This window comes from Magnolia sinica, chromosome 4 (assembly GCF_029962835.1).
Source record: "Magnolia sinica isolate HGM2019 chromosome 4, MsV1, whole genome shotgun sequence".
Lineage (NCBI taxonomy): Eukaryota > Viridiplantae > Streptophyta > Magnoliopsida > Magnoliales > Magnoliaceae > Magnolia > Magnolia sinica.
The window spans coordinates 43,736,899-43,751,934 of record NC_080576.1 but is presented as its reverse complement, the minus strand read 5'-3'; the positions used below and the strand labels follow the sequence as shown (position 1 = coordinate 43,751,934).

Here is a 15,036-nt window from a genome sequence, read left to right as displayed (position 1 = left end):
TGGGTAAGTTAGCCCAGTCCAATCATCAAGTTGGCCACAACTAGAAAACAAAATGCATGATTTAAAGATATTTGTAACCAGGTCTCAATCAATGGACATATGTTTGAAGGCGCTCTTGGCTTTGGAGTCATGTTTCAATGATCAAGAGCATTCACACGGTGGGGCTCATATACTCACCAAAATTCCTAGAATAGACCGTTTCAAACCGTTGATCATTTGTGGCCCTGCCTGGCACTAGTCCTACTCTGACGAGAGCCGAGGCCTTTCTGACCCGATCAGGACCAGGGCCCGGCATCAGGGCTGGGTAATACCAGGTGCAGCCCTAGCCCGCGCATTGCCATCCTCATCTGCTACTCTCAAAAATCACTTCCTTTTACTGTCCACGTGCATTGCACGCGCCATATCTACTATCTGCTGGTTGTAGCTAAAACCCTTTCGAAGCTAAAACCCTTCTCAACTTCCGCATTTCAAAGAAAGAGAAAGAAGAAGAAGAAGAAGAAGAGGAGGATAAGAAGAAAGGAGAAGAAAAGGTCAGAAATGCAACGAAAATCTCATTTCGGTTTCCTCACTCAAATGAAACTAATGCTTTATTTTATTTTTCAATTTTATATTTGGGATTTCTGTGCAGATAATGATGATGATGATGGTGTTATAGAGTAGGAAAGGAACGGAGAAAAAAGGGGTGTTTTGGGTAATGGCTTTTCAGCAGCTGCTGCTGCTGCCTAGTTCCTCCTCTCATCAGAGCCCTCTCCCTCCAAATTCTCTTCTTCTCGCTTCCCATTTCTGCAGGCCATTGAAGATTCCCAACCCCCATCTGGTATATATTTTTATATATTTATATTCCGTACATTTAATCTTCCTGCATTCAGTCTTTGTTTCAGGTGGGCCCACCTGTAGATGAACTGACCCAAGATCAGGCTGGATGATTCATCAGGTGGGCAACCCATGAACTGAAACAATGGACGGTGGTCAACAGTCTACATTCAAGTTATATGTGAAGCCTGCCCGCCTGATGGGGTTTGCTGCTTGAATTTTGGACTGGGCCGTTTATGTGGCATGACTTCACCTTATGCATAGCTTGGATGCCCAACACACGAGCAGGTCTGGCAAATGTGAAGGTTGTGCGTGTAGGGACTTAGAAAAGCTCTGTTGAATGAATTGGGTCACTTATATAAGAAAGCAATTCAACTTTAAGTGCCTTTTTGGATGGTTTTTCCACAAAAATGGGTTTTCCGATTGTCTCACTTGTCGAAAACCAATCCAAATGGTGTTCTGTGAGTGGGCTTTCTAGTGCCTACTTCGACAGCTGGGGGATTGGAAGGGGTTTGTGAACTATGTCCATTGTTTGAATTATCTCTGATATTATCGTTATCTCCTGCTTGGTGATACCAATAACACTGGTAGCGAAACCGATAACACTGATAGTATTAGAAATTCCAAGCATCAACGATGTATCACTAAGTATCGCCAATGTATCGATATCGCCAATACTTTCAATTGTGTAAATTCTAGGTGTCACTTATATTACCAATGTATTGATATCGTCAATTTTTTTGACTGCATAAATTCTAGGTAACACTTGCATCACAAGTGTATCGACGATATTTCAATAATATTGCCAACGTATAGATATCACATAAAGTTTGTTTATTAAAAAAAATTCTAGTTCATTTTTTATGAGCACATCATTGTATGTAGTTTTCAATTTGTCGTTGCTAATATTGATAATATCTCAATATTATTGTTATCACAACATGCGCGATATGAAGACCACAATCTTTCATTTCCTTTCTAGTTGTTGATGATTTTTTGGCAAAATATCATGAGTTGTCGGTAGTATGCAATATTGATGGATGTTTGGATGGAAGGTTGGATGGATGATTGGATGGTTAGATGGGATGGATGAGATGGTTAGACCGTTTCTTACGCGACGCATGCTTTTAAGCTCCAATTAAATGGAAACTTAACGTGTATACATTCTTTTTGCAAACTTTTTATTCTAACCATGCAAATATGTGTATTTTACCATCTCCTGAAGTTTCACTAAAAATTCTACCGTTTTCCTCATGTTTTCCTGCATTTTCGGTTAACAGCGATATTAGCGGCAATATCGATATTGTTTCCTTATCCCCGGCCAACAAAAGTTGTAGCGATATCGATTCTTCGAACACTGACTGCGTCTAAATGCACAACACGGATTAGGGTTTGGTTCAAACCAACATTTATACATCAGATGCCCCATCTGGGGGTACATTTGTGTTAGGAGAAAGATCCTTTCTTGACTACACGCATAATAATATCAAAATCAAAAGAAAACATGAAAAAGAGACAAACCACAACATTGAGATTTACGTGGTTCCCTTTTGGTACGTCCACAGATTCACATCGATCCACTATGCTCAAATGCAAAAACGAAGTAGTAGCTTTCAATATAATGATGACTCTCTCTCTCTCATGACAAAATATATATTACCCCAAACGAACTAAGGTTTACATACAATTCCATGTGAAATTATAAAATTGCCCGCGAAAGTGATTGTTAGATGAGCAGTGCACCTCTAATGATCAGGCTCCACAGATTTTAACAATCTCCCACTTGGAGATTGGTCATATGCAATCTCCCATTGAACATGCTGCATATGTAAAAGCCCATGCTTCCGTAGAGAACTTGATGTAAATCTCCTCCTGGTCTTCAAGCTTGAAGACTAATAGAAACTGAACATGACTTCAGTTTCTCTTTGGTGACCGCCTTAGTCAACATATCCGTGGAGTTCTGATTTGTGTGAATCTTCTCTAAAGTAAATTGTCCATCTTCCAAAAGCAATTCTATTAAATGATATTTAATGTCTATACGCTTGGTTCTTGAATGGAAGGTTGAGTTTTTTGCTTAATGAATTACGCTTTGACTGTCACTGTACAACTTACAATTTTCTTGCTTATTACCCAACTCCTACAAGAGACCCTGTAATCATATCATTTCTTTTCAAGCCTTCGTCACAATAATATACTTTGTTTCTGTCGTGGAGATGGTAACAATCTTCTATAACTGTGAGATTGATGTAGGACAATTAACCACTTGCTCTAAAAGCTCGAATTGTTAGTGCATAGCGAATTAATCCCTTTATCTCATAGCCCAGGCCCCACATCTCATGGGTTAGGACCTCGGCCGAACCCCCTTCGTGGGCCCCAAATCACATGGGTATTGTCTCACATGGGCCGCCCACCCTGAGTGTGTCCCCTATCCCATAGGCTACCCCACTCGAGCTCGGTGTGAAATGCGCATTAATCACCCCCGTTGAGGAGTATCGACCCCGTGGGTCCCGCCCACCCCGAGTGTGCCCCTGCACCTCACATGCGACCCCACTCGAGCCCGGTGTGAAAATGCCTCTACGTTAATCACCCTCGGTGAAGAGTCTCGAACACGAGACCTCCCGCTCTGATACCAATTTGATGCAGGACAATTAAACACTTGCTCTAAAAGCTCGAATTGTTAGAGCATGGTGAATTAATCCCTTTATCTCATAGCCCAAGCCCCACATCTCATGGTTTAGGACCTCGGCCGAACCCCCTTCGTGGGCCCCAAATCTCATAATTTGATGCAGGATAATTAACCACTTGCTCTAAAAGCTCAAACTGTTAGAGTATGGCGAGTTAATCTCTTTATTTCATAGCCCAGGCCCCACATTGCATGGGTTAGGACCTTGGCTGAACCCCCTTCGTGGGCCCCAAATCACATGGGCGGCCCACCTCGAGTGTGTCCTAGTATCCCACTGGCTACCCCACTCAAGCCCGGTGTGAAATGCGCATTAATCACTCCTGGTGATGAGTGACGAACACAAGACCTCCCTCGTGGGCCCCAAATCACATAGCTCACCCACCCCGAGTGTGTCCTTGCATCCCACAGGTTACCCCACTCGAGCCCGGTGTGAAAATGTCCCTGCATTAATCACCCCCGGTAAGGAGTCTCGAACATGAGACCTCCCGCTTTGATACAAATTTGATGCAGGACAATTAACCACTTGCTCTAAAAGTTTGAACTGTTAGAGCAGGGTGAATTAATCCCTCTATCTCATAGCCCAGGCCCCACGTCTCATGGGTTAGGACCTCGACTGAAACCCCTTCGTGGGCCCTAAATCACATGGGTACCGCCTCACATGGGCCGCCCACCTCGAGTGTGTCCTTGCATCCCACAGGCTACCCCACTCGAGCATAGTGGGAAATGTGCATTAATCACCCCCGGTGAACTCCGTCTTCAGATGGGTGTTTTCTATAGTGTATGAGATGAATATGGGATGCCCTTTGGTGTGTTCGAGGAGATTTTGATGTTGCAAGGTTCTCTTATAAAAATCTTCCGAGGGCAGGATTACTCAAAGCATCGTTTAGTTCTCAAATTGGGTGCAAAGGAACAAGCTAATTGACCTTCCAATGGGGGATGCCAACTTCATGTGGTCCAAAGGCCAAGAGAAGCCAGTTTAGTCCAAGGTTGATTGATTCTTAGTCTCAACAACATGGGTAGAGAAGTTCCCTTTAAAGTGTCAATGAGGGCTACAATATCTGGTTTTACTAGATGTGGAGGAGGATTGTGGTCCCATGTCATTCAAGTTTGAATTCACGTGTCTTAAAGTGGGTTGATTTGTGGACTTGGTGAATGAATGGTGGGCATCATTAGAATTGGAAGGATATCCAAGTTTTGTGCTTATTCCTGAAATTGAAACTTCTTAAAAGGAAAATCATGTAGTGTAAAAAGGAGCTGCTCGGCAAAAGGGAGCAAGAGATGGATAGTATCTTCAATGAAATACAAGCACTGGATGCCAAGGAGGAGGGCGTGGTCTTATCAGTAGAGGAAAGAACTAGAAGAGAGATGCTGACATTAGAATACAAAAGTCGCTTAAAGGAGAGATAAAATGGAAGCATCTGTCAAGGGAAAATTGACTTAAGGAGGGGACAACACCAAATTCTTCCATGGACTAGCTAGTGCAAGGGCCAAGAGAATTCACAACATTGTGGTGAATGGTGTTAGGGTGGAGGAAAAAGTTGAAGTATGCAATGCTATTGATGGCTTCTATCACGGTTTGCTCACAAGCAAGGTGTTTTGTATCCGTTACGATACGCCCGTAAAGGCCGATATGTATAGGTAACGGTCATGACCGTTATGCAATACGGGGGTGAAACGGGGCAATTGATTTTTTGGGATATAAAGGCCGTTATGGTGGATATAAAGGCTGTTACGGGGCATAACGACCGTTACCCCCGTAACAGTCGAAAAATGGCCACTTTATTTTATTTAAATCCATTTCTCCCCTTTGTTTGTACTTTTCTCATTCCAAAAACTCTCGTAAATCATTTTACAATAGATTTTAACCACTCTTACTATAGTTTTAAATATTAAAATCATAGATTGAAGTGATTTGGGTGAATAGAAGCTACTATGGCCTTTTTTTTTTTTCAAAAAATTGAAAAAGGAGTCTTCATGCAATTTTTCTTATTTCTAGTTTTAATGCTTGATTGTGATGTGTAAACATTAGATACATATAATCATGTTCACAAATTCACTAGACGGCTCGATACAACACTCTCACCAAAGAGTGGATCGTTACACTACCATAAACATGATCAAAACAAAAAATCAATACATATTTGGAATATTTACATTATTCTTTATGTTCTAAATATTTCTTTAGAATTTTTTGGGCAAAAGAAAATTTCTAACCATTATGGTGGTTGTAACAGTCGTTACGCCCCTGTATCGATAATGGTGGTCACCGTTACGGCCACCGTTACTGATACAGAATACCTTGTTCACAAGTGAAGGATGGGGAGACTGAGATTGGATGATATGGTATTTTAGACTATCTCGGAATAGGTGAATATTCTTAAAAGGCCAGTCACAGAAGATGAGATTAAAGCGGAAATAAATGAGCTAGGGAGCATAGTTTTAAAAATCAGTTTTGTATCGACCGAATACGATACTCTATAGGATACTCTATCGGGCCGTTATGAAAAAAGGTGCTGTATCAGCATCGATATTTCACTGTCGTATCGGTTCAACATATGACTAGAAAAGGCTCTAGTGGGTCTTTTGTGTGTGTTTTCTCTTTGTTTTTTCTGTTTTCTCCTTGTTTTGATTTGTTTGCAAAGAGGAATTGTTTTAAAGGCATGTTCAACCAAATTTAGGTCAAATTTGAAGACTGAAACTTTTTTTTTTTCCATCAAATCAAAGATCGAAGCTCTCGGACTCAGTTTTGCAAAAATAGAAAAAAATGTAAATTTTTTTTTGTTGTTGTTTCGATCTATAATTTGATCGAAACAATTATATAAACCATTTCGATTAGATCATGGATGACTTGATCTTGATTGGGGTTTTTTTCTTTTTTGATTTATGCAGGAATTTTTTGAAAAAATTTGAAATTAGTTTTTTTTTTTTTTTTGGGCTGATTATTGTTATGATGCTTGAGGAGTTATAAGAATATGGATCTATTAATTTTGTAATGCAGGGGCATTTTCACACCGGGCTCGAGCGGGGTAGCCTGTGGGATGCGGGGACAAACTCGGGGTGGGTGACCCATGTGATTTGGGGTCCACGGGGGAGGTCTCGTGTTCGAGACTCCTCACCGAGGGTGATTAATGTGCATTTCACACTGGGCTCAAGTGGGGTAGCCCGTCGGATGCGGGGGCACTCGGGGTGGGCGGCCCATGTGATTTGGGGCCCACGAGCCCACAAGGGGGGTTCGGCCGAGGTCTTAAACCCATGAGATGTGGGGCCTGGGCTATGAGATAAAGGGAATAATTCGCCATACTCTAACAATTCGAGCTTTTAGAGCAAGTGGTTAATTGTCCTGCATCAAATTGGTATCAGAGCGGGAGGTCTTGTGTTTGAGACTCCTCATCGGGGATGATTAATGCAGGGGCATTTTCGCACCAGGCTCGAGTGGTGTAGCCCGTGAGATGCAGGGACATACTTGGGGTGGGTGACCCATGTGATTTGGGGCCCACAGGGGAGGTCTCGTGTTCAAGACTTCTCACTGGGGGTGATTAATGCGCATTTCACATCGGGTTCGAGTGGGGTAGCCCGTGGGATGCGGTGACACACTCGGGGTGGGCAGCCTATGTGATTTGGGGCCCACGAGCCCACGAGGGGGGTTCGGCCGAGGTCCTAAACTCATGAGATGTGAGGCCCGTGCTATGAGATAAAGGGATTAATTTGCTATACTCTAACAGTTCGAGCTTTTAGTGCAAGTGGTTAATTATCCTGCATAATTTTGTCTCAATTTGAGGGTTTTTCTTTTTGATTTACATAGGATTTTTATTTTTTTATTTTTATTTTATTTTTAATATGTTTCTTGTTATGATGCTTGTGGACTATTAGAAGACAATAGATCTAATGATTTCACACATGCATTGATTAAAGAAAAAAGTATTTCTACATTTTTTGGTTAAGTTTTGGGCATTTTCCAAAAATTTTTCAAAAATAATTTTTAGAAAAATTATATGATTATGAATAATAGATCTCGGCTAATATATGTTTGTTTTGAACATAGATCTACATTTACAGTTATGATTAAATTTAAATTATTTTTTTATATTCGAGCCATTTTTATTCATTTTTAGGTATTTTGTTGAATTTTTTCTTCTTCTGCAAAATTTATTTGGGGGAATGATAGATCTATTGATTTAAACATAGATCTAAGTTCTTTTTACAAACATTTACATTTTAGAGGCTGCAAATTTATTTTTAACTTATTTTCACCCCTTTTTTTTTTTGGTCAATTTTCAAAAGTTTTTTTTTTTTTTTTTAATTTTTTTTTTATTGTTTTAAAAAATCAGATTCAATATTACTTTTCTTTATCAAAAAATTCACCTCTTACAATCTTACTCATATATCAAGTTACCAATGCTTGTTATATTTATACTCTTCTCTTAATCTTACAATCCTAATGCCTTATTGTTTTAAATATGTGTGTAGTTTATTAGTTCATTAATCAATATATGATATCAATTTCTAATATATATATCAACAATTGATACAATAAAAAAATTAAAAAAATCAACGCCACACCTTATAATAGGTCAATCCGTCAAGACAACATTCTTACCAAAGAATGATTTGATACACCATTGAATATATGGTCAAAACACAAAAAAGAAAGATAATGATAGATTTTTAGATATCTCATTTTTTCTTATTTTCTAATATTTTCCCTATTTTCTCTTTAAAAGAAATTTTGATTGATATGGGCTGATTTGGCCCCGATACAGATATGCGATGCCGCATCATATAACTTTTCTGCCAGGCCGATACATCCGCCTATATCGGGCTGATTCGGCCCCGATATCGATATGCGATGCCGTATCTTACAATCCTAATTTCTTATTATTTTAAATATGTGTTTAGTTTATTAGTTCATTAATCAATATATGATATCAATTTCTAATATATATCAACAATTTATATGAAAAAATAAATCAACACCACCTTATATTAGGTCAGCCCGTCAAGACAACATTCTTAGCAAAGAATGGTCCATTAGACCATTGAATATATGGTCAAAACACAAAAATAAATAAAAAAAGTAAAAAAATAAATAAAATAAAATAAAAATAAAATAAAAATGATAGATTTTTAGATATCTCATTTTTTCCTAATTTTTCTTTTTAAAAAATTCTGATTGATATGGGCCAATTTGGCCCTGATACTGATATGCGATGATGTATTGTATAATTTTTCTGCCAAGCCGATACATCTGCCGATATCGACATTTAGAACCATGCTTGGGAGGGATGACAAAGCACCAGGATTGGATGGTTTTCCATTGGTGTTCTTTTAGAATATTTTGTGAGTTGGTGAAGTCAAATGTGCCAAAGAAATGAGCAAACAACCTAAAAGACCTTAGGCCGATAAGCTTAATTAGGGCTCTATACAAGATTTTGGCAAAGGTATTGGCCACAAGATTCCGTGTCATCCTTAGGAGTGTTATCTCCAACATTATTTTAAATAGCATGTAGCATATAGTGTAGCGTTTGGCCCTCTATAGTGTGTAACATAAGCTACATACTGTGTAGCGTAAGCTACATGATTCTTGATATTTTAAATTAAAATAATTGAAAAATATGATAAAATTTACAAAATGCATAATTCCTAAGAGTTCTTAACTATGAATCTAGATCATCAACCACATATTTCCATGCAAAATCTCCGTCTCTTTTCCTTTAGACCTCTCTAAGTGTGACCTCTTTTTTATTTATTTTATTTTATTGAAACATCACAAATTCACAATATGGACCACAATTTGGATGGTTTGGATTGATCTAAGTGCTCTCTATCCACGATATGGACCACAATTTGGATGGTCTGGATTGATCTAGTGTAGTGCCATGTGTGATGGGGATGAGTCGCCACCATTTTAAAATAGGTGTTTAACTAGCATTAGAAGGAGATTTCAAGTAGCATACACTACCTACACTACACGCTACATGTAGTGTACACTACATACTTTGTAGCTTACGCTACTTGCATACGCTACGTAGTATTTTAGCTACGCTATGCTACACAACATTTTAGGTATGCTACACTACGTAGTGTATGCTATGAGCGCTACCGAAAACATTGATCTTCAAGACTCAAGGTTCCTTTGTTGAGAGAAGACATACCGGATAATGCTTTGATAGCTCATGAATGCATTGATTACCAACATAAAGAAGCCAAAGGTGGGGTGGTGTGCTAGATTTGGAGAAAGCATATGATCATGTTGATTGGGATTTCCTTGACTACATGTTACGTAGACTTGGTTGTGGGGAAAAGTGGAGGAGTTGGATTAAAGAGTGTGTCAGTTTAAGAAGGTTCTTGGGAATTGGGCATGGAGGAGGAAAGCTTTTATGGAAGGAAGTCATGATCAGGAAGTATGGAGCAAAGGAATGTTGGCTAAAGAAAAACCACTATAGGAGGGTTTGGAAGGACATGTGGGTGGGGGATCCTGTTGGCAAAAGTGGAGCATGGATGCCTATTGTCGAAGGAATTTGAGAGGTGGAGGAATTCATAAGCTTATCGAAACAACTAACGAGTGTGAGTTATTGTTGGGGTGGGACTCAATCATGTGGTGAGAAAACAAGTCAGGACAGTTTCCTTCTACAACATGCTATTCAGCCCCCATCCAGTAGGTGGAAGGGCGCACATCATGCCCATATGGTCATATGCCGCCCTTTCACATTGGTAGCGTTCGCATGGCTAGTAGGGTGGAACAAGTTGCTTATGATGGACAACCTAAGTAAGAGGGGGGTTGTACATTACCAATGTGTGTACACTATGTTGGTGGAATGAAAAATCGATTAATTGTTTCTTCGTTAATTGCTCTTTTACGAGGGGGGCCTAGGAAAGTTTCCTGAAAAATTTTGGGGTGGCTTGAGTGATACCAAAAAACCATTGTGGATTTTTTCTGGTCCTAGCGAAGGGGGTTTTAGTAATGCAAAGATGAATGTAATTGAGCGGGCTTCGATGTCTGATACTTTAATCGGACGTGAATTATCCTTTAATGGATGGGGTGCCTTGTAACTATTTGGCAGCTTGGCTGTTTCTTTGTTCTTTAATAAAATAAAATGGTCATCTTAAAAAAATCACTTATTTTTCCACTTCATTTCAACCATGAATGAGGCTTTGGAACTGATGTTAGACTAGATCTAGGCCTATTTTGAAGATCAAAACATTTAGAGTGGGATTTGATGAATTGAAATGGAATGGATCATTTTGGGAAATATCGGAAGAAGGCGAACTATCACCTTTTTTTGCTCTCTCTCTCTCTCTCTCTCTCTCTCTCTTAAATAGCCTTTTCATTGTATTCATATGTAATGTGCCCTAATTGACCAAAACATGCTTCATTTGTGTTCAATTAGGACTATTTGGTTGACCTTTGACAAGAAAGAATTATTTGGGTCCCTATTCATGGCTCAGTGGTAGACTCACAAGAGTTTCAACATAGAGGTCATGGGTTCAAGGACCCATTGTGGTGTGTGTGGGTGTAGCAGTGTGTGTAAAAAAATGCTAAACACACACACACACACACACACACACATAGATATATGGTGATGTTTTACATTTTGTCCTATTTTCCCGTTACTTTTAAGATTTTTGTGCTAAAAAGAACATTAGGCAATATGGGCTTGAGTGGGAGTCGGTATGTGAAGCGGATTTGGTTGTTTTAGGAGAACTTGGAAAAAAAAGTAACCCATCACTTCTAATTTTTTATTATTTTATTTTATTTCATATCTTTTTCTTGTTTTGTTGTAGTTCAATGAAATAAACCTTAATCTACCAAATCATGCTTAATTTGTGTTCAATTAGAGCCTACTTCGTTGGTTTTCACAAATTGGGCTAGATGAATAGTAATTCTGACACTATTCATCTGTTTTTATTTATTTATCAAGTTTCGCTTAAATTTTCTACGAAGATGTTGAGTTTTTATTTATTTATTTATTATTATTTTTTTTCCATCGTGGTGGCGGAAGCACTTAGCAACATGCTATCAAAAGGCCAAGGGGCAGGTCTCATTTCAGGTTTTCGAGGGAATCCAAGCGGGGAAGACTATCTCACCTTCAACGCGCGGATGAGATACTCTTATTTTGTAAATCGGATGAAGCCATGGTAGACAATTTGCAGAAAATATTGGGATATTTCGAAGTGGTTTTAGGGCTAAAAATTAATGTTGCAAAGAGTGAAATGCTTTCTCACCTTCAATTCGTGGATGACACACTCTGATTTTGTAAATCAGATGAAGCCATGGTAGGCGATTTGCAGAAAATTTTGGGATGTTTCGAAGTGGTTTCAAGGCTAAAAATTAATGTTGCAAAGAGTGAAATGCTTGGCATGGGTCTCTCTAAGGAAAAGCTATCTGCCCTTGCAAATGTCTTTGGATGCAGAACGGGATCCTTCCCATTGACTTACTTGGGGCTCCCATTATGTGCAGGCAGACCTCCGAAGCATTTGTGGAGCAGAGTAATAGAGAAATTTGATTGGAAGTTATCTAAATGGAAAAGCAGGCACTTATCATTGATGGGTCGTATTACTCTCATCAAGGTGGCACTATCAAACCTACCAATATATTATGTCTTTATATAATTGTTCAAAAAAAGTTTGAACAAATTAGAAAATTTATGGAGGGACTTCTTATGGCAAGGGGTCGAAGATAAATTCAAGTTCCACTTACTCAAGTGGGAGGAAGTTTGCGAACCTTTAGTCGAGGGAGGAGCTAGATTAAGAGTTTTAGAAGATATGAACATGACCCTCCTTAGCAAGTGGTTTTGGAGGTTTGGAATTGAAGAGGGGAAGCAATGGAGGGAAGTCATAGCCTCCAAGTATGGCTAGAAGGGGGAGGTTAATTAGTCATCTCTATACAACGCATCCGGAATTTGGAAATCCATTTTCTCAGTTGCTCCTATAGTGAAATCAAGATTGAAATTCTCCCCTCGAAATGGCAATAGGATATGATTTTGGGAAGATAGATGGTGCGGTGATAGAAGATATGAACATGACCCTCCTTAGCGAGTGGTTTTGGAGGTTTGGAATTGAAGAGGGGAAGCTATGGAGGGAAGTCATAGCGTCCAAGTATGGCTAGAAGAGGGAGGTTAATTAGTCATCTCTATACAACACATCCGGAATTTGGAAATCCATTTTCTCAGTTGCTCCTATAGTGAAATCAAGATTGAAATTCTCCCTTTGAAATGGCAATAGGATATGATTTTGGGAAGATAGACGGTGCGGTGATAATACACTAGCAGTGGAATTTCCATCTTTGGCTTGCTTATCCCCTTCGAGAAATGTGATCGTGGCTTCATGTTTTTCACACGATGGTGGGAGGGGAGCATTGTGCTCTCCATGTTGAAGGGCCTTAACCGATGAGGTGTTGGAATTTGAAAGATTGTTGGAACAGCTTCATCTATTATATTATTCCCCCAATCTCTCGGGCACCTTGATATGGAGTGCCTCCCCTTGGGTAACTTTTCGGTTAAATCATTATACTCAATGTTTTGGGCGGAAGCAAATGTGGGAGATTATGAATTTTGTATGCCTTTTGGGCGTATGATACTCCTCCAAAAGTGGCCTCTTTCGCTTGGTAGGAATATGGCACATTCTCATGGTAGACAACCTTCAGAAGCGGGCCATGCTCCTCCCCAACATATGTGTATCAAGTGTGGTCGCATCTTCTCAAAGTCGGCTTATTGTTCAGTAGACTTATGGTGGACAACCTTCATATATGTTTTGATGCCTCATTCAATAGACTTATTGTTCTGGATGTGGCATGCTATTCGGCTTGTAAAAGGAAAGCGATCTATTTGGCGTTTATCTTTATTAGCGGTCCTTTGGAATATTCGAGGCAAATGAAACATTTGTTGCTTTCACAACAAAGCAGGACCATGGGAAGAAGTCGTGTGGAAGATCAAGAGGGATGTAATGGAATGGGCAGCAGGGGTTGATTGTGTAAAACATTTTCCTGCTTTTGGGCTAGGTCTATAATGTAATCCCTTGCTAGTTTTTTGTATATTCTTCTCTGGCTTGGCTATTTTTGAGCAGTTCTTTAATAAAATATCTATTATCCTTAAAAAAAGTATTTTTAACATAATGCTTTTTTTCCAAATGTTTTAAATGTCGACGATATTGGCCGATATATCCCACGATATCTTGTATCCCACCTGTGTGATACAAAATGCATGGGTAATGCAGATATATACCACATGTTCGGTTTGGTGACCATTTTCAATTTCTGATCCTTTTTTTATTTTATTTTATTGTTGAAATTACATTAAATCAGTGTTAAGTGGTTACAAATCCATTGGTTTTTCATGTTTTGCTTGAAAATGATGGAGTTGGAGCTTTGATTTTGATATCCATAGGTTCTTCATATTCTCCATATATATATATATATTTCAAAATTTTCCTTCAACCAGCTGTCAATTGAGACTAATTTCGAAGTATTTAGGAGTATTTGATGAAATGACCATTACATGCACTTTAATTTCGAAATTTGAGTGTAGGTGGTACGATTTGGAGAAAATTAAAAAATTTCCCAATTTCTCTTAAATTGCTTGCAATGTTGCACTCCAAACATGAAATCAAGCATCAACTAGGGTTGATCTACTGATTTGTTAAGTCCTTATCAATTTTCGAAAAATAAAAATAATTTTTTAATTAAAAATTAATAAAATATTATTTTTTCTCGAAATTTCCCTTCAACCAGTTGTCAATTGAGACTAATTTCGAAGTATTTAGGAGTGTTTGATGAAATGATCATCACATACACTTTAAATGTTATGCATTCAATTTGAATATAGTTAAATTAGTTCAGTCAGGCAGTGCATGGCTTAGGACCCTATATCAAGGTAACCTATTATGTGCACTTCTTTTTTGAGATGTTATGATTTAAAAGTCTGTATTAAGGTAATTTTTTAATTTTTTAACAATACCTAAAGGTTTCATTGAAAATTCAACCATTTTCTCGATGTTTTCCCATGTTTCCCAAAAAGTGCGATAAATTACCCGATACAAACGATATATCCCAAGGGTGAGATACGTAACGCGATACCAATATTTCAAACGTTGTTTTTCCCCATGAGCAACTACAATTTTATTATAAACAAGGGAATGAACCTCTATCCATTAAGGTAGTGGATAAGAGTTAGCAACAAACAGGGAATGCTTGACCTCACCACTTTTGACTGAGTCATTCACAATAGCATTAGCCTCTCTAGGGACTAAGGAAAAGAAACTATACAAGGAGCATGCATTTCCATAATCAAAAGGCTTAAGAAGTATGAGGGGACCCACATGCCCATGAGCGAACCCTTCAAAAGCTCAATCGTTTTTTATAGCTACCAAATAATGGCAAACAAGAGCACCCTCCAACTATGTACCCATTTATATTAGCATCAGGTTATGTGTTAGAATTGGCTGGAAAATGATGAGAGGAGACTGAGAAATGAAAGATCGTGAAGAAAGGGAAGAGAGAATATTGAGTAGCTAGAAACACGGGAGATCGTGAAGAGGGAAGAGAG

At 38.8% G+C, this 15,036-nt stretch overlaps 1 protein-coding gene across 2 annotated transcripts in view; it reads left to right on the top strand.

The window, feature by feature from the left end:
• Positions 1–261: 261 nt before the first annotated feature.
• LOC131243066 (superoxide dismutase [Fe] 2, chloroplastic-like) overlaps positions 262–15,036 on the top strand; it is a 58,973-nt gene continuing 44,198 nt past the window's right edge. The window contains exons 1-2 of one of the 2 annotated variants that reach the window (XM_058242143.1): positions 262–530; positions 629–817. In XM_058242143.1, coding sequence (XP_058098126.1) covers positions 695–817 — 123 coding nt within the window. In that variant the 5' untranslated portion in view covers positions 262–530; positions 629–694. The remainder of the gene's footprint in view (positions 531–628; positions 818–15,036) is intronic. The other variant, XM_058242142.1, reaches the window with a different exon arrangement.